This window comes from Gigantopelta aegis, chromosome 13 (genome assembly GCF_016097555.1).
Source record: "Gigantopelta aegis isolate Gae_Host chromosome 13, Gae_host_genome, whole genome shotgun sequence".
Classification (NCBI taxonomy): domain Eukaryota; kingdom Metazoa; phylum Mollusca; class Gastropoda; order Neomphalida; family Peltospiridae; genus Gigantopelta; species Gigantopelta aegis.
In genome coordinates this window covers 5,049,233-5,076,883 of record NC_054711.1, presented here as the reverse complement: position 1 = coordinate 5,076,883, position 27,651 = coordinate 5,049,233, and the positions used below count along the sequence as shown (strand labels likewise).

The 27,651-nt window shown below is 38.8% G+C and overlaps 1 protein-coding gene across 1 annotated transcript; it reads left to right on the top strand.

Annotated features, from left to right (window-relative positions):
* On the top strand, positions 1 to 27,651 carry LOC121387728. Its single transcript, XM_041518923.1, has 18 exons — positions 1 to 178; positions 3,365 to 3,476; positions 3,930 to 4,002; positions 5,170 to 5,303; positions 7,153 to 7,233; positions 10,238 to 10,366; positions 11,406 to 11,633; positions 12,702 to 12,896; positions 13,976 to 14,119; positions 14,955 to 15,014; positions 16,238 to 16,399; positions 18,187 to 18,248; positions 19,320 to 19,437; positions 19,962 to 20,129; positions 20,936 to 21,028; positions 23,468 to 23,595; positions 25,950 to 26,103; positions 26,958 to 27,651. The coding sequence occupies exons 1-18, from the start codon at positions 39 to 41 to the stop codon at positions 27,021 to 27,023; spliced, it is 2,247 nt and encodes a 748-aa protein (XP_041374857.1). The 5' UTR covers positions 1 to 38; the 3' UTR covers positions 27,024 to 27,651.

The window sequence follows — 27,651 nt, the reverse complement described above, 5'->3', positions numbered from 1 at the left end:
GTCCTGTCATAACTGGTAATAGCTGCCGTGCATTCAAAATGGAAAAGTTAAGGACCGTTCTTGCGAAAAACAGACCCTCGTCTGATGTGGCTGTAAATAACGAAGAGAGGACGACCAAAAGCCAGAAGAACAAGAGTCTGAAGAGAGGTTTTGGTCTGAAGCCGAAGAAAAGCACCAGGTATTAGTGTACTCTTGTCATCATTATAAACAAACGAACAGACCATTGTTTTAATTTTTAATTTGCTTTTGTTTAGATAAATTTATTTACAATTTTTAAATTTTTAACATCGAATTTAGAAATGAAAAAAAAGAGTTTGTTTTGTTTAACCACTAGACACCACTAGAGCACATTGATTATTAATCATCGGCTATTAGATGACATAATATTAGTCTTGGAGAGGAAACCCACTACATTTTCCCATTAGTAGCAAGGGATCTTTTATATGGACCATCCCACAGACAGGATAGCACATACCACGGTCTTTGATACACCAGTCGTGGTGCACTGGCTAGAACGAGAAATAGCTCAATGGGCCCACCAACGGGGATCGATCCCAAACCGACCGCACATCAAGCGAGCGCTTTACCACTGGGCTACGTCCCGCCCAATTTAGAAATTATTAAACCACAAGAAAATAAATTAGTTCAATATTCTTATATTTTTAAAGCCGCCTACTACCCCTAGTAATTGCGTGCATCGATATTTCACACTAAAATGTAGTCCTATCATATGAAATATTTTAAGGCAAATTACAAAACGGAGTCCTCGAGAACCAATATATTAAAAAACAACACTTTAGGAAAACGAATATATCAACTTTGATGTCTTGTTCAATCGTGAGCAAATGAATGGTTATAATAGTAAATAATATATATATATATATATATATATATATATATATATATATATACATATATATATATATATACACTTGTTTACTTTCCCCATGCAAAATATATATATATATATATACTGCTACACGTGCCACTAGGATAAACCGGCTCTGTATATGTGTGGTCCTTAACCATATGTTCGACACCATATAACCGTAAATAAAATGCGTTGAGTGCGTCGTTAAATAAAACATTTCCTTCCTTCCGTGACAATCATGTGTCTTCAATAACTATATAGTACAGTTGAGAACAGACAAACATAGTTTTTAAAATTAAGTTTTCTTTCAAATTACAGTCTTTGAAAATCATAGAAAAAAAGACATTAAGAAATGTGCCGTGTTTATGAGTGAGTCCAGTTCAGTCTTGCTTTCTTTGCTCGTTTTAACCTTGTTTTTACGAATATGTCTGTGAATGTGACAGACACTTGTTTACTTTCCCCATGCAAAAGTCAACGACGTCAGAAATCTTCAAATGTACGTACTGTTGCGCACAAATGACGCAACCACTGAAACAGGTTGACGGACGATACGTTTTTTTTATATACATGCATATATATATATATATATATATATATATATATTTTTTCATGTTACCTTTTATATAAATTTGATGCGTTTTTATTGGTCTATATTTAAAGCATCCCAACATGCCTTTTTCGTTGGATCATCGATGGCCCATCGTCGACCAAATCGTTGGCCCGCTGTCGGTTGCCGATGTCGGCCCGTAGTCATTTTTGCTCGTCCGTACGGAAGCGGTCCGACGTCGGCTACCGACATTAAACCGATGTCGGCCCATCATCGGCCCATCATCGGCAGATGTGAATATTATATAAAAGAATATGCTATAATAAGCCCCGAGCTGTTAAGGGTTTCCCTGCATTGGGGAAGTATATATTACTGGAATATGTGCTACAGCTACCACAAGTACACGGTGTCATTTGCGGGAAAATACACAATTTGATTGGGTGCACGAAATGTCACGTGATTTGCTCGACTGGTTGTACGAAAATACAAACTGCGGATGAGACCGACAATTTTTTTCCAATACGACTCGCTAATTAAATTTGTTAAAAGTCTTAAATTCATTATAAATGCCATTATGGGAATACCACAACTCGGTAAAATTTATTTTTACTGTTTATTTGAAGATTTCTTGAGTACTTTTGGCCCAAAAATGCGATAAATTGTAGTTTTTCGCGTATTGAAAGCTAATGCTAGAATATAGCATTGCGTAATCGGTTACCGTATTAGAACTTGGGCTAATTATCACGAACATATTTTAAGTAATAACTTGACATGCTTTTTTTACAGGTTCTACAAGTTAGTACAACACGACAAATATTTTTGTTCGGCTGCGAGTGTTTAATTTTGTTTTACCGATACGATTACAACAATCATAAACGTTTAAAACACGCAAGATAATAAGGCGCTAAGAGTTTTGTCTCCCTTTGCACAACAGGGTTCGAAATGATTTTAGGGTGAAATCGCCCGGGATCCTTGATGACGACACTCTTTATGCCCAAACAGCTAACAAAAAAGCTGTAAATACTTTGAATAATTATTTATTAAAAAAAAAACAAAAAAAATTCTCACTCAAAATGTGTGTGCACTTTAAAAGTTTAACTCGTAGTATAATTTTAGTTTAATTATAAAACAAAAATCTAAATGATAATAAATTCGTTACACGTTTTTTGACAGGGCATACAGGATTGTATGTCCCTCCAAAATCTATATTTCCTTCGTCTGCGCCTCAGGAAATACAGATTTTGGAGGAGTGTACAATCCCATATACCCTGTCAAAAAAACAACAACCCAACAACACGTAACTAATGATATAAATATCTTTCCACATGTCTGATTAAAATCTAAAATGTTAAAGGGACATTCCCAAGTTTGCTGCATTGTAAGATGTTTCTAACTAATAAAATATTTCTACAATTAAACTTGCATATTAAATCTAGTTTCTTGTTTAGAATATCAGTGGCTGTATATTCAATGTATTTCTGGTCGTCTTAATATTTGTAGGAAGCCCATACTGGATTTTGACTTCAAATAATTTTGTATGTACGAAAAAATTATATTTTAGGAAATAAAATGAAATTTAACCTAGTACATATACAAGAATGGTCAAAAACACATTTAATATACAACCACTAATATTTTCTGTAGAAAAATTTATTTGATGTGTAATTACAATCGTTAAAAAGTCTCTGTTAGTCGATAACATCTTAAAAATTGCAGCAAACTCAGGAATGTCCCTTTAAATAGTAGCTGCTATTCAATTTTCAAATGATCACCAAAACAAATTTTGAAAAAAAGTGTTCCCTTGTAGTGGTTTCCTCTAAGATTATGTGTAAGAATACCAAATGTTTGACACCACATACCTGATTATTAATAAATCAGTGTGCTCTAGTGGTGTTGTTAAACAAAACAAAACTTTATATAATTATTATTATTTCATTTTTTTCAAGGTCTGTGCCAAATTTTCTAGATGACAGTTATGAAGATAGCGAAACAGAACAGAGGGAAGCAGAACAGAGGGAAGATCGTAGAAAGTTCCAGGAAACAATTCATGATTCCCTGGTATGTCTTTTTCTTTTCTTTTTGATTTGTTTTGTGTTTTTTGTATGGAATCTTTACTGAAACAGAACAATGTGAAGGTCAGAAAAAGTTCTTAGAAACAATTTATGACTCCATGGTACATCTTATTTCTTGGTATGCTCAGCACCATAGGTGTACAGGCACCCATTTTTGTAGTGGTTGCAGGCTGTGACACGTAAGTCAGCTATACAAGTGCAACAGTTGTAAATAACTTTTAGTCGAAAAAGATGTTAAAATTTGCCTAAAACCTTGTTTTTGAGAAGATGTAAGAAAAAGAGTAATACATTCGTGTCCGTTAAATACTATTTATCTCACAACTCGTTTAAAAACGTATCAAACTTGCTTTTGCTCGTGAGATAAATGGTATCTAACGGCCACTCATGTATGATTCTCTATATACAGCATTATCTATCACTACATTTTGTTTGTTTTCAGGATGTTGTCAGTAACGCCTTGGCAAAACCCAAGAACAACCCCGAAGGAGATAGCGAGTACCAAGTTACACAAGGTTCAGACATGTTTGAAAAGTCCCTAAATTTGAAGGGTGGCCCTAAAAAGTCCCTATTTTGATGATCTAGCCCTAAAAAGCCCTATATTTTACGGGCAAGTTCACAAAAGACCCTAAATTGGGCCATATCAGTTCTGAAATCGATAGACATTTTTCTTCTTCTGGAAACATTAAATAAATTGCCAAAAATACATCAATATCTTCTTTCATTTGTTGATCTCAGCTCTCATGTTAGTGTGTAAACTGCCAAAATGATACGAACGATTCATTTGTAAAACATCGTCAATGTTCGATATTGTTCATAGAAGGATTCATTCGTAATGCTTGGGGAGTGCTTGATTGGTCATTCTAAAACGAAACATGTTTCTAAAATACTACCGGTAATCAAAAGTCTTAATCTCAGTGCAAACTAATAAAACGGAATATTCTAATATCTGAACTGAATCAGAAATTTATGCCTATGTGGATTCTACGTATTTATGTTTATGAAAATGTGTAGGACAGTTCTCTGTCGATTCCAACGGCCCACTCGAACACTCCCATACTATAATTATCTAAAAACCCTACCATTACAGCATTACAGATGTTTTCTGGGACAATAAATAATAATAATAATAATTTAAAAAAATTATCTAAAAATTTGAAAACATATATCCTTTAATTTGAAAGATTTTAGGGTACGTAATTTTACCCTCTATTTGGTACCCTCTAGCAGAAACGTTGCACACAGCAGGTATTGAAGTAAGTCGCGAACGGTTGTTCAGTCTACCAGGAGGAATTACCACATGTTGTCAATGTTGAAAACGGTTCGTTCTCTGGTAGTTTACTAATTCATGAAGGGGCGGGACATAGGCCAGTGGTAAAATGTTCTCTTGATGTGCGGTCAGTCTAGGATCGATCCCCGTTCCACAGTGATTAATCGACCTTCCTGGAAATGGTCAAAATCGAGAATGACACCCCACGTACGTGTATGGGGCAACTGCGTGATGCATATGCAAACTGTGGAATGTGTTTCGGTGTGTTGATAAACAGACCTTAACGTTCTTTACTAGGATGTCTAATAGTTGATATTAACATTAATATTTCAGGTTCCCCTACTTTTTTTGAGGAGTATAGTATAGTAGATAGACAGCTTGGTTTTATGATTTTTGTCCTTCTTTGCAACAGCTTGGACGAGTTCATCCAGCTCATCGTCGGATGAGTCGGGTACAGAAGAAACGGGCGAAGGCGACTGGTGCATGATGGACGACATCATTTCTCACTTCGAAGACCACGAGGACCAAAATATGGTCACTCTGTTGGTAGGCATTTTTAACTTTTAATCCGCAGCCTATTAGCTACTTCATCTGAACCAGAGACAGGACGTAACCCAGTGTTAAAGTAAAGCACTCTCTTGATGCGTGGTTGGTTTAGGATTGATCCCCGTCGGTGGCCCCATTGGGTTATTTCTTGTTCCAGCCAGTGCTCCACAACTGGTGTAACAAAGGCCGTGGTATGTACTATCCTGTCTGTGGGATGATGCATATAAAAGATCTCATGCTGCTAATCGAAAAGAGTAGCCCATGAAGTGGCGACAGCGGGTTTCCTCTCTATATCTGTGTGGTCCTTAATCATATGTCCGATGCCATATAACCGTAAATAAAATGTGTTGAGTGCGTCGTTAAATAAAACATGTCCTTCTTTCCATTTCAGAGAGGTTACATACTTAAAACATCAATATCAATGACCAGTAAAAACAATTTATGGGGGGGGGTGAGAGTAACTGCCCCTTTGTGCCTGCCCCCCCCCCCCCCCCCCCCCCACACACACTAGCTATGGCCCTGATAACAAATTCCATGCTGTCTCCGAGCTATTAACTGTTTCATGCCACAGATTCAGTAATATTTGTTGTGGAAGAATATGTTACTGTGATCATGTATATACAGTGCTGTCGGCAAACAAACATTCTTCATATATAAATATTCCATCAGATGTATTATGCTGGAATGGGTGGGGTAGGATGGGGGTGGGGCAGGGTGTTATCTATGGCTGAGAGGCAGGTGGACAATAAATATTCCATCAGATGTGTTATGCTGGAATGGGTGGGGTAGGGTGGGGTGGGGGAGGGTGTTATCTATGGCTGAGAGGCAGGTGGACAATAAATATTCCATCAGATGTGTTATGCTGGAATGGGTGGGGTAGGGTGAGGTGGGGCAGGGTGTTATATATGGCTGAAAGTCAGGTGGACAATAAATATTCCATCAGATGTGTTATGCTGGAATGGGTGGGGTGGGGTGGGGTGGGGCAGGGTGTTATCTATGGCTGAGAGGCAGGTGGACAATAAATATTCCATCAGATGTGTTATGCTGGAATGGGTGGGGTAGGGTGGAGTGGGGTAGGGTGGAGTGGGGGAGGGTGTTATCTATGGCTGAGAGTCAGGTGGACAATAAATATTCCATCAGATGTGTTATGCTGGAATGGGTGGGGTAGGGTGGAGTGGGGGAGGGTGTTATCTATGGCTGAGAGTCAGGTGGACAATAAATATTCCATCAGATGTGTTATGCTGGAATGGGTGGGGTAGGGTGGAGTGGGGGAGGGTGTTATCTATGGCTGAGAGTCAGGTGGACAATAAATATTCCATCAGATGTGTTATACTGGAATGGGTGGGGTGGGGTGGGGTGGGGGAGGGTGTTATCTATGGCTGAGAAGCAGGTGGACAATAAATATTCCATCAGATGTGTTATACTGGAATGGGTGGGGTAGGGTGGAGTGGGGCAGGGTGTTATATATGGCTGAGAGTCAGGTGGACAATAAATATTCCATCCGATGTGTTATGCTGGAATGGGTGGGGTGGGGTGGGGTGGGGCAGGGTGTTATATATGGCTGAGAGTCAGGTGGACAATAAATATTCCACCATATGTGTTGTGCTGGAATGGGTGGGGTAGGGTGGGGTGGGGCAGGGTGTTATATATGGCTGGGAAGCAGGTGGACAATAAATATTCCATCAGATGTGTTATGCTCGAATGGGTGGGGTGGGGTGGGGCAGGGTGGGGTGGGACAGGGTGTTATTTATGGCTGGGATGCAGGTGGACGGAAGTACACAGTTATTTTCATGCATACATTTTATTGTGTCCATGTCCATTTTTCTCTTAATATAATATCAATTAACAGGTTGGGAAAGAAGAAGACACAGGGAAAATAACGGAACGAATCAACAAACTGGATGAAAAGCTCAAGAAAACAGAAAAAGTGGTAAGGACTGTTCCAAGAATGGTTCGGGGTGAGTAGGGTTTAAGCTGGATCCTGGAAACAAAAATGTACGAGAAACTTTAACGATTTCGGTCAGAAAGCCGCAGGCTTAAAATAGGAAGTAAAATATGGCCTGCTGTTGTTTTTAAAAATCAAGACAATAGAAATATGCCCTGCCAACAACACAGCGAACTGAGAGATGCTCACTGGCCAACACCGAAAAACACAGAAGAAAAACTTTATGGAGACCAGGAATCCTCTGTGTCACTGTGAGATTCATCCTGGGCTACATCCCACTCTCTGCTGGCCCATCGATGGGGATCGATCCTAAACCGACCGCGCATCAGGCGTTAGCTTTACCACTGGGCTACATCCCACTCTCTGCTGGCCCACCGATTGGGATCGATCCTAGACCGACCGCGCATCAGGCGTTAGCTTTACCACTGGGCTACATCCCACTCTATGCTGGCCCACCGATGGGGATCGATCCTAGACCGACCGCGCATCAGGCGTTAGCTTTACCACTGGGCTACATCCCACTCTATGCTGGCCCACCGATGGGGATCGATCCTAGACCGACCGTGCATCAGGCGTTAGCTTTACCACTGGGCTACATCCCACTCTATGCTGGCCCACCGATGGGGATCGATCCTAGACCGACCGCGCATCAGGCGTTAGCTTTACCACTGGGCTACATCCCACTCTCTGCTGGCCCACCGATTGGGATCGATCCTAGACCGACCGCGCATCAGGCGTTAGCTTTACCACTGGGCTACATCCCACTCTATGCTGGCCCACCGATGGGGATCGATCCTAGACCGACCGCGCATCAGGCGTTAGCTTTACCACTGGGCTACATCCCACTCTATGCTGGCCCACCGATGGGGATCGATCCTAGACCGACCGTGCATCAGGCGTTAGCTTTACCACTGGGCTACATCCCACTCTATGCTGGCCCACCGATGGGGATCGATCCTAGACCGACCGCGCATCAGGCGTTAGCTTTACCACTGAGGTACGTCCCGCACACTGCTGGAAATAAAGACAGCACGGACCTGTGAGGTGTATTTTAAAGCATTATAAACTTGAAACATAACAGAATCACAAGCTCAGCCTCAGCTAAATAGAAGGTGAGATGATCGTACATAGATCTGTCTTTCAGGGTTTTTTAGCAGGTGAATTTTTATTTCACCTACTCTGTCTAAAACATTGCCTGCTTTTCACAGGCCGCTATTGCGAGCTCTGGAAAGACTACAATGAAATTCATGTTCCACTTAAAAGGGACATTCCTGAGTTTGCTGCAATTTTTAAGATATTATCGACTAACAGAGACTTTCCAATGATTGTATTTACATATCAAATATATTTTTCTTCATAAAATATTAGTGGCTGTATATTGAATGTGTTTCTGATCGTTCTAATATTTGTACTAGGTTAAATTTCCTAAAATATAATTTGTTTATACCTACACAATTATTTGAAGACAAAATCCAGTTTGGGCTTCTTACAAATATTAAGACGACCAGAAACACATTGAATATACAGATGCTGATACTCTGAATGAGAAAATATTTTTAATATGTAAGTTTAATCGTAGAAATATTTTATTAGTAGGAAACATCTTTCAATGCAGCAAACTCAGGAATGTCCCTTTAACCAAAAAAATATGTACAAATTATGATATAAAATATAATATGAAAACTATAATATTTAAAAACACCAAGTGTCGGTTGGTAGGATTCGGACCTACTGCACCGATTCGCATGACATTTGACAATTAACCAACAACCGTAACCCCTCGGCCACTTGTTGTTCTTCTTCTTAACCGTAGTTAAGAGTGCATACTGTCAAACACTTGGTTCGAAACTAATGTTAGTTTGGTATAACCAGGGCTTCTAAAATTAAAAAAAAAATCCATTAGCCACATGGGCTCAGTGATCTAAAAAATGTACTATTCACGATTAAAAATTCACTAGCCCTACTTTACTTTTAGTTAATACAATTTTACTAAATAATAGTAATAATCAGATATGTCACCTAAAGATGGAGATAGAGCTTAAAACCACTAACATTGGAGGATTGTGGTGGGGGCAGGATATTCATATTACAAAATAGACAACTGCAGCATTTGACCAAAACAAATTCATCAGCCATCGGGCATGGCAATAGTAGTTATTTGCTAGCCCAACATGGAATATCACTAGCCGTGGGAGTAGGGCTACCATGGTTAAGTTTTATGTGTGTCATATTACACTGAATATCACTAGCCATGGGAGTAGGGCTACCATAATCTAGAAGCCCTGGTTAAGTTTTATGTGTGTCATATTACAGTGAATATCACTAGCCATGGGAGTAGGGCTACCATAATCTAGAAGCCCTGATTAAGTTTTATGTGTGTCATATTACAGTGAATATCACTAGCCACGGGAGTGGGGCTACCATAATCTAGAAGCCCTGATTAAGTTTTATGTGTGTCATATTACAGTGAATATCACTAGCCATGGGAGTAGGGCTACCATAATCTAGAGGCATAATCTAGAAGCCCTGATTAAGTTTTATGTGTGTCATATTACAGTGAATATCACTAGCCATGGGAGTGGGGCTACCATAATTTAGAAGCCCTGATTAAGTTTTATGTGTGTCATATTACAGTGAATATCACTAGCCATGGGAGTGGGGCTACCATAATCTAGAAGCCCTGATTAAGTTTTATGTGTGTCATATTACAGTGAATATCACTAGCCATGGGAGTAGGGCTACCATAATCTAGAAGCCCTGATTAAGTTTTATGTGTGTCATATTACAGTGAATATCACTAGCCATGGGAGTGGGGCTACCATAATCTAGAAGCCCTGATTAAGTTTTATGTGTGTCATATTACAGTGAATATCACTAGCCATGGGAGTGGGGCTACCATAATCTAGAAGCCCTGACCTGGTATAACACAAACTAAAACTATATTAAAGTGTAAGTTGATGAAAGAGAATATTATGAATTGATGTTTCAGCTAATTGAGACTCAGAATCATTACTTGGACTACCTGAATGACCATCATGGTGACAAAGAAGAAATGGATACCGAAAAAGCCGATTTATTTGAAGAACCAAAACCAAAGTTGGTTTCCTCAAAGCCAAAGGTAAGTGATGTTATGTTGTAATCAAGAACATACGTTGGTATTACAGAAGCCTACATTTTTATTCTGTTCGAGAACAATATGTGATGCACCCGAACGATATGTGATACACTCGAACGGAATAAAAACGTATGCTTCTGTAATACCAACCTATGTTCTTGCTACATCATAACAGGTTATAATTTGTGTTGAAATTTTTTATAATTGATCATCAGTTTACACAAATGTATCACTGACCAAGTAATCATTGATTAAAATGTACATTGTGTTTTGGGCTACTTTATGATTAAAATGTACATTGTGTTTTGGGCTACTTTATGATTAAAATGTACATTGTGTTTTGGGCTACTTTATGATTAAAATGTACGTACAGTACATTGTGCTTTAATTGGGCCATTAAATCTGATACTTTATAGTTAAAATGTAGGTACATTATGCTATATGGGCCACTAAATCTGATACTTTATGATTAAAATGTACATACATTGTGCTATGGGCCACTAAATCTGAAACTTTATGATTTTAAATGTAGGTACATTGTGCTTTGGACAACTATATCTGCTGTTTTATTATTTTAAATGTAGGTACATTGTGCTTGGGGCAATTAAATCTCTACTTTATGATTTTAAATGTAGGTACATTGTGCTTTGGACAACTATATCTGCTGTTTTATTATTTTAAATGTAGGTACATTGTGCTTGGGACAATTAAATCTCTACTTTATGATTTTAAATGTAGGTACATTATGCTTTGGACAACTATATCTGCTATTTTATTATTTTAAATGTAGGTACATTGTGCTTTGGACAACTATATCTGCTATTTTATGATTTTAAATGTAGGTACATTGTGCTTTGGACAACTGTATCTGCTATTTTATGATTTTAAATGTAGGTACATTGTGCTTTGGACAACTATATCTGCTATTTTATGATTTTAAATGTAGGTACATTGTCCTTTGGACAACTATATCTCCTACTTTATAATAATAAATGTAGATACATGTACATTGTGCTTTTTTTCTAATCCTAATCATATGCAGACCCCTGTTAGAGATTCATCAACCCTTGAAGGAACACAAGACGACTTTCGTACACCTAAGGCATATTACAAACCGGGCACGATGACCAGATATGCGGATGTGTATAGCATAACCGAGTTGTCCGACACACAGGAAATGGTGACCAGCTATTCGGAGGAAGAATTGGATACCGAAACAGATTATTCAGATGAAGAATCAAAATCAATGTCGGTTTCCTCAAAGCAAAAGGTAGGTTATAATTCAGCCATAGAAATAAGCAGAATGTTTCATTTGTCCACCGGACAAGTACATTGAAAAATCTGCTTGTCCAGCAATGTTTTCACTTGTCCAGTTAAATGTTTTCACTTGTCCAGCAATGTTTTCACTTGTCCAGTTAAATGTTTTGTTTTATTAAAGTACAGGGACTGTATTTTTGGTTGCTCAAAATTAAACTGCATTGAAAAGTTTTACGTGTCCACTGGACAACCATTTAGGTATATTTTGCTTGTCCGAGTGAATTTTCACTTGTCAGGACAAAGGGACAAGTGCTTATTTCGAACACTGTAATTTGTGTTGGGAAATTTTGTGATTGATCATCTGTTTGCACAAAAATTACCAAATGTGTGAGATCTAATAGCCGATGATTAATAAATCAATGTACTCTACTGGTGTCGTCAAACAAAAGTCAAACAAAACAAACTGCCTCTGTTTGCACAAACTATCAATGACTAACTAATAATTGATTAAAATGTACATTGACCGATGGGTCACTAAATCTTCTACTTTATGACTAAAATGTAGGTACTTTTACCATTGTACCATTACTAAAATGTAGGTCCATTAATTGTGCTATTAACTCTAATATGTTATACTGGTAGTTAAAATATAAGTACATTGTGCTTTAATAGGGTGCTAAATCTTCTGCTTTATGAGTCAAATGTAGATACACAGTACATTGTACTTTCATTGGGCCATCAAATCTGATACTTTATACTGGTACAGTAAAGTACATTTATAACAAACATGCTTAGAATGAACTATTGCTTAGAACGAACTGATCGTGAAGTCCTGTTTTATCTCCCTATACATTAATGAACAACTTGTACAAATGTGTATAACGAACTAACTATCATGGTCGCTTCTGGTTCGTTGTAACAATACTTTACTGTAGTTAAAATGTAGGTACATTGTGCTATATGGGCCCACTAAATCTGTTACTTTATGATTTTAAATGTCGATACATTGTGCTTTTGGCCACTAAATCTGGTACTTTTTCCCCTCATTATGATTGTTTTTTTTTCTAATAATGATACGCAGACCTCTGTTGGAGATATACCAACCCTTGTTCGAACCCCAGACAGATACCGTTCACATAAGGCATATTACTTGAGCATGATGAAGAGATACCCGGAAGATTACGGTGCACCTCAGTTGTTTTGCAGACAAGAAACGGATACTGAAAAAGCCGAACTAGTTGAATTGAAATCAAAGTCAATTTCCTCAAAGCAAAAGGTAGGTTATAATTTGTGTTGGGACATTTTGTTATCGATCATCAGTTTGCACAAACATATTAATGACTAACCAAATAATTGATTAAAATGTACATTGTCAATGGCGGATCCAGAAAATCCATTCGGGGGTGGGGGGGGGGGGGAGGCCCCAGTGACACGAGGCGGAATGCCAAGGGAACTTTGGGGGAGGTTTGGAGGGGGATTGTAAAAAAAAAGAAAATTAATATATAATAAAATTATAACTCGCAAAATTTAAAGGGGCCTGGGCCTCTGGCATCCCCCCCCCCCCCACCCAGACCTGCCTCTGATTGTGCTTCAGGCCACTAAATATTTTACTTTATGATTAAAATGTAGGTACATTATGCTTTGAGCTAATATGTAAGTCCATTGTGCATTAATTGAGCCACTAAATCTGATACTTTATGATTAAAATCTAGGTACATTGTGCTTTAATTGGGCCACTAAATCTGATACTTTATGATTAAAATGTAGGTACATTGTGCTTTAATTGGGCCACTAAATCTGATAGTTTGATTAAAATGTAGGTACATTGTGCTTTAATTGGGCCACTAAATCTGATACTTTATAATTAAAATGTAGGTACATTGTGCTTTAATTGGGCCACTAAATCTGATACTGTATGATTAAAATGTAGGTACATTGTGCTTTAATTGGGCCACTAAATCTGATACTTTATGATTAAAATGTAGGTACATTGTGCTTTAATTGGGCCACTAAATCTGATACTTTATGATTAAAATGTAGGTACATTGTGCTTTAATTGGGCCACTAAATCTGATACTTTATGATTAAAATGTAGGTACATTGTGCTTTAATTGGGCCACTAAATCTGATACTTTATGATTAAAATGTAGGTACATTGTGCTTTGGGATAATGTAAGTCCATTGTGTATTAATACTGAGCCACTAAATCTGATACTTATACATCCAGATTGTATGAGAAAATATTTTAAAATTCTCATAAAAGTGAGATGCAATTGAGACCAACATATTTAGCTAAAAATGTTATCAACAATTTTACAAAAATGTAGCTAAATTCATGTAATCATAAAATTGCAGTTGCAGTCGCAGTCGACCCCAATTAATCCTATTAAGCAAACAAAGGACAAAGTGAAGGTTGAAGAGAAAGAAATTTCTGCCCATGATCTGACCAAGGAAGAACTGGACGCGCTTAATATGGGTGAACTATGGGAATCGCTACAGGTATACCGACTATTTCATGGGGGTTTTCTAATGCAGTTTTTATGTCAACCAGTGATGTGTGAAAACCATAGTTTATTTTTGTTTTATTACCTTGAAGCACAACGTTATTTTTGTTTTATTACCATGACACAAGAGTTTATTTTTGTTTTATTACCTTGACGCACAACGTTATTTTTGTTTTATTACCATGACACAAGAGTTTATTTTTGTTTTATTACCTTGACGCACAACGTTATTTTTGTTTTATTACCTTGATGCACAACGTTATTTTTGTTTCATTACCATGACACAAGAGTTTATTTTTGTTTTATTACCTTGACGCACAACGTTATTTTTGTTTTATTACCATGACACAAGAGTTTATTTTTGTTTTATTACCTTGACGCACAACGTTATTTTTGTTTTATTACCTTGACACAAAAGTTTATTTTCATTTTTTATTACCGTGACACAGAACTTTGGTTTTGTTTTATCACCACGGCACAAAAGTTTATTTTCGTTTTATTACAGCACAAAACTTTATTTTTGTTTTATTACCATAACACAAAACTTTATTTTCGTTTTATTATCATGACACAAAAGTTTATTTTCGTTTTTATTACCATGACAAAAGTTTATTTTAATTTTATTATGGTGCAAAAGTTTATTTTCTTTTTATTATCATGACACAAAAGTTTATTTTCGTTTTATTACCATGACACAAAAGTTTATTTTCGTTTTATTACCATGACGCAAAAGTTTATTTTCATTTTATTACCATGACACAAAAGTTTATTTTAGTTTTGTTACCATGACACAAAAGTTTATTTTCATATTTTGTATATCTACATTGCAGCCCGAGGCTAAACTAGCGGAAGAGCAAGTTGAACAGAATTGGGATCAAATGAAGCTACAGGTAATTAAAGATACATTGTAGTTCTCGTTCCAGCCATGACAGCACAACTGGTATATCAAAGGCCATGGTATGTACTATCCTGCCTGTAGAATTGTGCATATAAAAGATCCCTTGCTACAAATGGAAAAATGTAGCAGGTTTCCTCTCTGAGACTAGACATCAAAATGACCAGATGTTTGGTACATGTACATGCAGGCATGGCGGAAGCATGTGAACATTGAGGGGACTGACTGAGTGAGATCGAGGGTGCCAAGCGCATGACTTTCTAGTGGGGTTCAGGGGATTTACAACCAATCATATTTTTGATTCAGAATTATGGGGGGGGGGGGGGGGGGGGGGGGCTAGATCCCTACTCCCCCCAGCACCCTCTGCTTCACCATGCCTGATCCATATGACTACGACAATACCGGAACGTTAATCAGATGAGTTTAGTGATAGAAATTGAAATCGATTGATGGTTAATAAAGAGGATATTAAACTTGCTACCAGTTCTTATCACATTTATGTCCCTTGCTAAAGCTCGTGACAGTTGAACATTATTTCACTCGGGACATAAACATCATACGGAAAATGGTAGTGAGTTTAATATCCTATAACGACACCAATTCATCGGTTCCCTTTTGCCACAAACGGACTATAATTTATTTAAGTCACATGACAAATGATATTCTGCTAAGTCACTTTTAATTTGTTCCCATAATCTGTCAATTCAGTCTTGTTTAAAAGCGGTTGCAGGTAGGGTCTCCACGAGTACTGAAGCACTCAGGCACGGGTCCAGTCTAGAAAGACTCGAGTGTTCACAGGACTCGAGTACCTGTACAAGGTTGAATACAATGAGCAAATACAATACAATTTGCAACGTAGGACAATAATTTCAGCAGTAGATAATCAACAATATAAGTTACACAATCATTATATGATCATGCGCTTGTTTCTCTTTTTAAACTGACCGTCCGTCTGTCATAGCACTTCTAAATGAAATACAATGGCATGATTTGGCATCCATTTTCAGTGCTGGAATTAAGAAGCACAATGATATTTTACTTTATTCCTTAATCTCATCATCATCTAGTATTATATATATATAGTATAAGTGTCGGGTACTCGGGTCTGGGTCGAGTTTGACCTTTGATTACTCGAGTCACAATATTTTGGACTCGTGGAGGCCCTAGTTGCAGGACACAACTTTGACTTTGATCTAGTCTCAAAAATTACTGTTTCAGCTCAACAGTGTTCAGAATGACCTCATCAAATACGCCAGTGACCTGCAGAACAGATTCAGAAAGGAGATGCGAGAGATTCAGAATTCTTCGCAGTACAACGTGGGCAAGGACGAGATATGCACGATGCAACAAGGAGACATGTTGGGCTCCGGGATGTTAGAGGTAGATTTATAGTCACCAAGAAGACACATTGGGCTCCGGGACGTTAGAGGTAGATTTATAGTCACTTTGGAGACATGTTGGACTCCGAGACGTTACAGGTAGATTTATAGTCACTTTGGAGACATGTTGGGCTCCGGGACGTTAGAGGTAGATTTATAGTCACTTTGGAGACACGTTGGGCTCCGGGACGTTAGAGGTAGATTTATAGTCACTTTGGAGACACGTTGGGCTCCGAGACGTTACAGGTAGATTTATAGTCACTTTGGAGACACGTTGGGCTCCGGGACGTTAGAGGTAGATTTATAGTCACTTTGGAGACATGTTGGGCTCCGAGACGTTAGAGGTAGATTTATAGTCACTTTGGAGACACGTTGGGCTCCGGGACGTTAGAGGTAGATTTATAGTCACTTTGGAGACACGTTGGGCTCTGGGACGTTAGAGGTAGATTTATAGTCACTTTGGAGACACGTTGGGCTCCGAGACGTTAGAGGTAGATTTATAGTCACTTTGGAGACATGTTGGGCTCTGGGACGTTAGAGGTAGATTTATAGTCACTTTGGAGACATGTTGGGCTCTGGGACGTTAGAGGTAGATTTATAGTCACTTTGGAGACACGTTGGGCTCCGAGACGTTAGAGGTAGATTTATAGTCACTTTGGAGACATGTTGGGCTCTGGGACGTTAGAGGTAGATTTATAGTCACTTTGGAGACATGTTGGGCTCTGGGACGTTAGAGGTAGATTTATAGTCACTTTGGAGACATGTTGGGCTCCGGGATGTTAGAGGTAGATTGATAGTCACCAAGGAGGAGCTCCGGGACATTAGAGGTAGATTGATAGTCACCAAGGAGACACGTTGGGCTCCGGGATGTTAGAGGTAGATTGATAGTCACCAAGGAGGGGCTCCGGGACGTTAGAGGTAGATTGATAGTCACCAAGGAGACACGTTGGGCTCCAGGATGTTACAAGTAGATTGATAGTCACTAAGGAGACACATGGGGCTCCAGGATGTCAGAGGTAGATTGATAGTCACCATGGAGACACATGGGGCTCCAAGATGTTATAGGTAGATTGATAGTCACCAAGGAGGGGCTCCGGAATGTTAGAGGTTGATTAATAGTCACCAAGGAGATGCGTGGGGCTTTGGGATGTTAGAGGTAGATTGATAGTCACCAAGGAGACACATGGAGCTCAGGGATGTTAGAAGTAGATAGATAGTCACTGCATGATAAAATTCACTGGCCTCGATAGTATTGTGGTTAAACCATTGGACATAAGGCTGGTAGGTACTGAGTTTAATTCACCAGCCTCGATAGTGTTCTGGTTAAGCCATCAGACATAAGGCTTTTATATCCAGATTGATAGTCACTGCATGGTAACATTCTACACAAGATTTTATATCCAGGTTGATAGTCACTGCATGGTAATAACTTTTTAATCTATCCATGCATTTGGCTGTCTGTCTGTCTCTCTGTCTGTCTCTTTCTTTCTGTCTCTGTCTCTGTCTCTGTCTCTGTCTCTCTCTGTCTCTCTCTCTCTCTCTGTCTCTGTCTCTGTCTCTCCCTCTCTCTCTCTCTCTCTCTCTCTCTCTCTCTCTCTCTCTCTCTCTCTGTCTGTCTGTCTGTCTGTCTGTCTGTCTGTCTGTCTGTCTGTCTGTCTGTCTGTCTGTCTTTCTCTCTCTGTCTCTGTCTCGTGTTTGTATGTCTCTTTCCCTTTGGGTGTTTGGAACTCTTTGTATGATAAACCAATCTATATGTATATGCAAGACTTTCCCTTGGTTTGTTTACAGAGTCTGAAGGTGAAGGAAAGCGATGATCTACCTAAGACTTCTAAGCCACCAGTGCAAGAGAGGTGAGTGCATGTAATTTTAAAAACGACACTTGATGAATTTCACTGTTTTGTCACAAAGTTGTAACAATCTGCATGTAGGAAAGGGGATCGGACGTAGCTCTGTTGTAAAACGCTCGATTGATGTGTAGTCAGTTTGGGATCGATCTCCATCGGTGGGTACATTGGTCTATTTCTTGTTCCAGCCAGTGCACCACGACTGGTATATCAACGGTCGTGGTATGTGCTATCCTGTCTGTGGGATGGTGCATATAAAAGATCCCTTGCTACTAATGAAAAAATGTAGCGGGTTTCCTCATTATGTCACCATGACCAAATGTCTGACATCTAATAGCTGATGATTAATAAATCAATATGCTCTAGTGGGGTCATTAAAGAAGACAAACTTTACACTTATGAGACAAAATGTTGACAAATTACATCCATCCATCCATCCATCTATTCACCCACCCAACCACACACCCATCCATCCATCCATCCATTCACCCATCCATCCATCCATCTATCTATTCACCCACCCAACCACACACCCATCCATTCATCCATTCATCCACCCATCCACCCATCCATCCATTCATTCATTCATTCATCCATCCATCCATCCATCCATCTATCTATTCACCCACCCAACCACACACCCATCCATCCATCTACCCACCCATCCATCCATCCACCCATCCATTCACCCATCCATCAATCCATCCATCCATTCACCCACCCACCCACCCACCCATCCATCAAGCCGTCCATCCATCCACCCATCCATCCATCCATCCATTCAAACAAACACCCACCCACCCTTCCACCCATCCATCCATCCATTCACCCGACCACCAACTCATCCACCCACCCACCCACCCATCCATCCATCCATCCATTCACCCACCCACCCATCCATCCATCGATCCATTCCATCCATCCATCCACCCACCCACCCACCCATTCATCCATCCATACAAAAAACCCACCCACCCATCCATCCAGCCAGCCAGCCAGCCATCCATCAAGCCACCCATCCAGCCACCCATCCAGCCACCCATCCATCAAGCCATCCATTCATTCATTCATTTCTAGACCACCTCTGGAAGCCAAGGAGAGTGTGATGAAAGAGTCGGGCGGGGCTGAGTTGGAATACCCGCTCCTTGAGGCTTACGGTAGATTCGTCAGAGTGATGTCCAACCGCAAAGTTGAGGTGGGTATCAACGAGTGTATAATATTCAGAGAATACTCAACGAGCTATGAGGCAGCACCGTTTGTCTTGCATGAGTGAATTGATGTTGTCCTTCCCGAGCCTTTGGCGAGGGACAACATCAATTCACGAGTGCAAGACAAACGGTGCTGTCGAGTAGCGAGTTGATTATTCCATTTATTACCCATTTTGGGTGGGACGTAGCTCAGTGGTAAAGTGTTCGCTTGATGCGTGGTCGGTCCAGGATCGATCCCTGTCAGTGGACCCATTGGGCTGTTTCTCGTTTCAGCCAATGCTCCACAACTGGTGTAACAAAGGCCGTGGTATGTACTATCCTGTCTGTGGGATGGTGCATATAAAAGATCCTCTGCTGCTAATCGGAATGTGTAGTGCACGAAGTGTCGACAGCGGGTTTCCTCTCTCAATATCTGTGTGGTCCATAACTATATGTCCGATGCCATATAACCGTAAATAAAATGTGTTGAGTGCGTTGTTAAATAAAACATTTCTGTTTTTTTCCTTTTCAGAAGATACCGACGTTTGAACAATGGTACTCCAGCGTTATATCCGTGGCCGGCCGTATCAAAGAGGAACTATCTGAAGTGTGCATTCCCACGGCACCATCTGGACACGATGTCATTAAAGCGCTTTCTAACTTTGAGACAGAGATCAGAACAGGGATGACACAAGTACCAGTAAGCTAGGAAATATTGAGGCTGTTTCACAGACTGTCTCTGTATGGACATAAGCGTATGAGACAGGTGTGGGGGGGGGGGGGGGCAAATCTTCATTTTCGGGCAAAAACGATAGAGTTTTTCGGGCAAAAAGGATAGAGATTTCTGGGCAGAATGAGCTAGTCTGAAACCTTTTGACCATGTTTTTCCATGATTCAACCCACAATATTGGTTGTAATCCATGTAAAATGTGTAGTAATTTCGTTTACAACCCTATATAGCTGTTTGGCAGTACTGCTAATGTGAATATCAAGATTCTGGTATTTTCATTTAGTTTGGGCAAATATCAGCCCACTCCCCTACAAAACTGGGAGCCTGTACGTCTATGTGTATTAATGTGGGTGGGATGTACCCCAGTGGTAAAATGTTGGTGGGCCCATTAATTGGGCGGTTTCTCGTTCCAGCAAGTGTGCCATGACTTTTATATCAAAGGCCATGGTTTGTGCTATCCTGCCTGTGGGAAGCGCAAATAAAAGATCCCTTGCTGCTAATCGGAAAGAGTAGCCCATGAAGTGGCGACAGTGGGTTTCCTCTCAAAATCTGTGTGGTCCTTAACCATATGTCTGACGCCATATAACCGTAAATAAAATGTGTTGAGTGCATCGTTAAATAAAGCATTTCTTTCTTTCTTTGTTGAAAAGTAAAATGTTGATGTTAACATATGCCGAGTGAATAGAATTTTTCATCTGTAATCCACTATGAGTCAGAATTGAACTTTGTAATCTGTGGTACTATGCATGTCGTTAATAAAAATCTTTAATTTACAGGTTCGAAAGAGCGCCAGCGACAGGCCAGGAAAATTCACCGATGTTAGTCATTTGTTGGAGAATAACGAACCAAAAGCAATCACAAAACAAGTGGTAAGAGCAGACAACTCTTGACGGCACAAACGCACATGCCGACATTTTACGTGAAACAGAAATCATGTGTGCGGTTTTACCTTAAAAACTGGAGCCAGTACTTTTTCAGATATAACAGAATGTCATTTGGGAGTTATTTAAGTTGCAATCGTGGGTGTGTTTTTAAATAGAAGAGATCATGTGCGTAGTTTAAGTTCTTCAAGAGTGTGCTATGATTTGATGTATGTGGATTGCATGTACCGTATATCTTCGCCTATAAGTCGAATTTTTTTCACCCAAAAAGTATTTTATAACTTATAAGAGGGTAAAAAAAATTCACCAAAAAATATTACTGTTTTGGGGATTATTTTACAAGTTTTATTGTTGAAGTATGCCATGTATTTATACTCAAATATTTTAATTTGACACATTTATTTTTTATAACCTATTTTTTTTGGCATTAGAACGGTTTTGGTTATGCGAAAAGGCGTACGATCTCACTCACATGCCAAGACAACAGTCCACTTAGTTAAATTAACAGTCATCACTAATAGTAAAAATGTAAACAATACTAACTACCTGTTGCCTGAGTTTATTTTGAAATCTGGTCACTGGCATTAATGGTTGTTCAAACAATGTTTTGGCGGTGATTAACTTCATGAATATTACTGAGCTTTCCCTTAAAATAGACTGATCTCTGCAGTTCACTTATCTAGAGCAATAGGGACACACATCATTTGGTACAAAAACCAGTGTACTTTCCAGAGTTATCCTCCTTACATGTATTAATATGGCGGCAAAACGTGATACTTTCAGTTTTATCGTAGTGATCTGTTGTCAGTGTTTATAAATAAAGTTGTTGTCTGTGCACAAAACCATCTGTACAGTACCATACAGTAACAGTCAAACAGCTTTCACTCTCTACTAAGGGAATATTTCGTTTTGATGCTATGTAATAATGATAGTTTGATTGGAATAGTCTGATCATATTGCGATGTACAAAACGTGAAAACCGAAGTTTGTAAAATAATTTTCTTTTGTTCAAATATTATTGTTCTCATGTGCTGAAAATAAGAAATATTTCAATATTTATAAGTAGTTTTTCATGGGTCGACTTATAAACGGGTCAATAAAAAAATACGTTTTCAGGGCTTGAAATTAGGGACTCGACTTATAGCCGAGATCGACTTACAGGCGAAGATATACGGTAAGTGAGTATAGGTCTAACTAATGTTGTGGAAAGTTACTGTAGACTGACACAACATGATCAGTAGAGATTAGTTTTTTTTACCACAGTGCTATTATCAGTGTCCTATAACAGGAATACAAATTGTTTTATGCAAGCCTCTGGTGAGCATAATATATTTGTTTTATTGTATTATTATGATGTATGATATTGACAATACAAAAACACATGACGGTTATTATCTCTTCTTCTTTTTTTCGAGTTTAATATGGGGGTTTTTTGGTAATTTTATCAGTGTCCTATATCAGGAATACAAATTGTTTTATGCAAGCCTCTGGTGAGCATATTAAATATATTTATTTTATTGTATTATTTTAATGTATGATATTGACGATACAAATACACATGCAGGTTATTATCTCGTTATCGTGTTTTTTTTCAAGTTTATTATGTCTTTTTGTAAATTTTATACTCAACTATAATTTCAATCAGCAGTTACTTGATATTCCAATTATGTATGGATATACATGTATAAAATGTGTTCTTTTTTAATGGGAATGATGTCAGTATTGGAATCATGACAATTTGCATATTCCTGCGTAATAAACTAGTTTATAAAGTGTTTAATCTTTGATTATGGTGGCCATCTTGGATATCACATTAACAAGCTTTCCTGGGAACCTAACAAATCAATCTTATAGTGGATTTTGACAAAATAATAAAACATGGGAGTGCATTGTAATGTACTTAAAAAGTTGTTGTTTTTGAGATGTCTGGGGAAAAAAACATGGCCTCGTACCTTTGACCAATCAAAATCAAGCACCTGGAACTAAATGGATTTCAGTGACAAAGCTGAACCCATATGTTTATATCAGTGTGTTATTTTACATTTTCATAGGATTAAGTGTATGACAGCCACTTTCAATTTAAATATGGTTATACCTTTGTAAATTTTTTAAAAACTATCTTCTCTGGAATTACTGAGGCAACTGGAATGAAACTTCCCATACTTACTGAATTGGATGGGCCAAATATATACTCCTTTTTTTATTATTATCGGGGCAAGCTCTGGGTGAGCAGAAAAATGAGCCAAATCACCTATTTAAACTTAAAAATTGCTAAAACCCAGTTATTTTCTAATAGCATAACAATTATTACATAAAATTTATTTGCCAAATTAAAATAAAATTCGCCAATTGTTTTTAAAATTCGCAATTGGCAAATTTGGCGAGTGACAGAGCTAGCCCTGGTTATTATTACCATTATTATTACAGGATGATCGGAGCGTGGAAGAATTGAATTTCATCCGGTTCCGCGAGACTTACGACAGAGCTTTCCGTCAGAAGAAAGAGTGGCTGATTAATATCATTCAAGATAGAATTGCTAAGGAGTCCATAGCGAAGTAAGTATCCAGTTAAATGTACTAGGGCTGTTTCATTCTTCTTCTTTTCCCCATTGGGCTATTTCTCGTTCCAGCCAGTGCTCCACAACTGGTGTAACAAAGGCCGTGGTATGTACTATCCTGTCTGTGGGATGGTGCATATAAAAGATCCCTTGCTGCTAATCGAAAAGAGTAGCCCATGAAGTGGCGACAGCGGGTTTTCTCTCTTCTGTTATATCTGTCGTTTTTAACCATATGTCTGATGCCATATAACTGTAAATAAAATGTGTTGAGTACGTCGTTAAATAAAACATTTCCTTCCTTCTTCTTTTCGTTTGCTTATAGTCATAATAACTGTATATGCATGGTATGGTGGTCTGTTAGAGATCACCTTGCGACCCAAGATCTCCAACTTCAGCACTCGAGCTTTCTGTTAGAGTTACCTCACCCTTAGTGTATATGAGTCCAGCCCCTAACCATCAACCTGGGTCCGTTTTTATAATCTAATGATGTCACATGCATACAATTGGTATGGCGTTGTCATGACATTACTGTCTCAGACTCTTATTAGAGTCTGGAGTCTGCTCCCTTCCCCCACTCACATTTAGCAGCCAATACCTGAGTTTTTCTGCTAAGTAGTAGAATCTGCTCTTTATGCCATATCCATCCGCTCCCTTCCCCCACTCACATTTAGCAGCCAATACCTGAGTTTTTCTGCTAAGTAGTAGAATCTGCTCTTTATGCCATATCCATCCGCTCCCTTCTCCCACTCACATTTAGCAGCCAATACCTGAGTTTTTCTACTAAGTAGTAGAATCTGCTCTTTATGCCATATCCATCCGCTCCCTTCCCCCACTTGCATTTAGCAGCCAATACCTGAGTTTTTCTGCTAAGTAGTAGAATCTGCTCTTTATGCCATATCCATCCGCTCCCTTCCCCCACTCACATTTAGCAGCCAATACCTGAGTTTTTCTGCTAAGTAGTAGAATCTGCTCTTTATGCCATATCCATCCGCTCCCTTCTCCCACTCACATTTAGCAGCCAATACCTGAGTTTTTCTGCTAAGTAGTAAAATCTGCTCTTTATGCCATATCCATCCGCTCCCTGCCCCCACTCACATTTAGCAGCCAATACCTGAGTTTTTCTGCTAAGTAGTAGAATCTGCTCTTTATGCCAAATCCATCCGCTCCCTTCCCCCACTCACATTTAGCAGCCAATACCTGAGTTTTTCTGCTAAGTAGTAGAATCTGCTCTTTATGCCAAATCCATCCGCTCCCTTCCCCCACTCACATTTAGCAGCCAATACCTGAGTTTTTCTGCTAAGTAGTAGAATCTGCTCTTTATGCCAAATCCATCCGCTCCCTTCCCCCACTCACATTTAGCAGCCAATACCTGAGTTTTTCTGCTAAGTAGTAGAATCTGCTCTTTATGCCAAATCCATCCGCTCCCTTCCCCCACTCACATTTAGCAGCCAATACCTGAGTTTTTCTGCTAAGTAGTAGAATCTGCTCTTTATGCCATATCCATCCGCTCCCTTCCCCCACTCACATTTAGCAGCCAATACCTGAGTTTTTCTGCTAAGTAGTAGAATCTGCTCTTTATGCCAAATCCATCCGCTCCCTTCCCCCACTCACATTTAGCAGCCAATACCTGAGTTTTTCTGCTAAGTAGTAGAATCTGCTCTTTATGCCAAATCCATCCGCTCCCTTCCCCCACTCACATTTAGCAGTCAATACCTGAGTTTTTCTGCTAAGTAGTAGAATCTGCTCTTTATGCCATATCCATCCGCTCCCTTCTCCCACTCACATTTAGCAGCCAATACCTGAGTTTTTCTGCTAAGTAGTAGAATCTGCTCTTTATGCCATATCCATCCGCTCCCTTCCCCCACTCACATTTAGCAGCCAATACCTGAGTTTTTCTGCTAAGTAGTAGAATCTGCTCTTTATGCCATATCGATCCGCTCCCTTTCCCCACTTGCATTTAGCAGCCAATACCTGAGTTTTTCTGCTAAGTAGTAGAATCTGCTCTTTATGCCATATCCATCCGCTTTTTTCCGCCACTCGCGTTTAGCAGCCAATACCTTTGTTTTGCTGCTAAGTAGTAGAGTAGTAGAATGTACTCTTTATGCCATATCCATCCGCTCCCTTCCCCCACTCGCGTTTAGCAGCCAATACCTGAGTGTTGCTGCTAAGTAGTAGAATCTACTCTTTATGACAGTTTTTCATTCCAGCCCTGCATGTCTCTGACATGGCCAATGGCTTGGATTGGGACAGAATCACTTCATTGTACTTCATTTTCAGGTGAACCCCCCCCCCCCAGCAAAAACCGTAATGTATTTGATGTATTATTAAAATAATTGTATGATAATTTTTCAGTTCTGCTTCCACCAGTGGCTCTCAACTATCACAGAAGCCATCATCTGAAACTCAGCAGCTGCTTAGCACGAGTCAACGAAAACGCAGCATGGAAGCTTTGCTCAGCCAGATGTCCATCCAATCAGACACCAGCTTGCCAAACACTTGGGCGGCGGTAAGTTGGGCGCTAATCGGGGGGTTAATCGTCAAATTGGTGGTGGTTATGTTATCGGTCAGTTGGGCATTAATCGGGGGTGTGTGTGTGTGTGTGTGTGTGTGTGTGTGTAATTGTCCTATTGTAGTTATGTTGATCACCTTCTTAAAGATTGGAGTCCTGAACATACTTAAGTCAACAAATAATACTTAACTACATACTTTAACATTCTGACAAACATCACTAGAGCACATTGATTTATTAAAGGGACAGACCCTAGTTTCAACCCGTGAAAATTAACACTAAGTTTAGTTAATCTACAAACCTGTAACACATTTGGATACAGTTACAATTAAGTGAAACATGAGTCTGTAACTTTGAAATGGTGAAATACCCTCTAAAAATAGACTAATAAAACTCGACTCCATAACTGTTACTTCTCAGACACACGTGCGTTTTTAAAAATATGAGAAATGCATTTTGTGATATTAAAAACACCAGGATGACCAAAAACACTTTAAATATACAGAAATTGATAATCTAAACAATAAAATCTAAGTAAAGTATGATTTAAGTTATCAAAAACGGTTATAATAGTCAAAAATATGCGCTAGTGTTTAAAAACTAGGGCCGTGGTATATGCTATCCTCTCTGTGGAATGGTGCATATAAAGGATGCCTTGAAAAAATGTAGCGGGTTTCCTCTCTAAGACTATATGTCAGAATGTCTAAATGTTTGACATCCAATAGATGATGATTAGTAATTCGATGTGCTCTAGTGGCGTCGTTAAACAAAACAAACTAACTTTAATCAGCACACCGCTGCATGAGGCCAATGTTTCTAAGACTGATAGTTTTGATCCGTTTAACTTTCAGCTGAGACGCAACCTATGGAACCACACACTCAAGACCGAATCCTGCCTGATTCTCGAAGGACGTTAATCTAACCAGAGACATTCCTTTCCTTTCTTTTACCTTCTTATAACCTTTATACAGTGAAACCTGTCTAAACTGGACTACGTTGGGGACCTAATATCTGTCCGATTTACAGACAGGATCCAGTGTTTACAGTGTCTTGTTTTAGAATTTAGAAATATTTTTATCATGAAATTTGGCCGTTTTTTTTTACACGATTTCGGTTTATTCAGGGTCTAGTTTAGACCGGTTTCACTGTATATTTTGCAAATATTTATACTTACATTTTTTATTTATACAAAGTATTTTTATTTAATTTATTTTTGGAGACATATTAAATGCATTTATTTTGTTATTAAGAATGTTTTAATGTATAAAATCAACATTTGAAAAACAGATTAAAATTTAGCAGTCTTGGCACCTGTCCATATATATATTAGAAATAATAATTGATAATGATTTTTTTAATCAGAAAGAAATAGCCATGACATGTTCATCTAAGCTTATAACAAAAATAAAAGTATGTTTATTCCAGCCACCCATTTGAGACCCAAAATAATCTAGGAAAAAATTATGCATATTTTAATTGTTTTTAAAAGAAGTGTTTTTAGTTTTTTAACAATAAAAATATATTATATTTATTTATTTACCGGTA

Coding starts and splice junctions, on each gene's coding strand:
- LOC121387728 (XM_041518923.1), top strand. CDS start 39: ATGGAAAAGTTAAGGACCGTTCTTGCGAAAAACAGACCCTCGTCTGAT. Junction 4,003..5,169: donor CGAGTACCAAGTTACACAAG/GTTCAGACATGT, acceptor TCTTTGCAACAG/CTTGGACGAGTTCATCCAGC. Junction 14,120..14,954: donor AACTATGGGAATCGCTACAG/GTATACCGACTA, acceptor TCTACATTGCAG/CCCGAGGCTAAACTAGCGGA.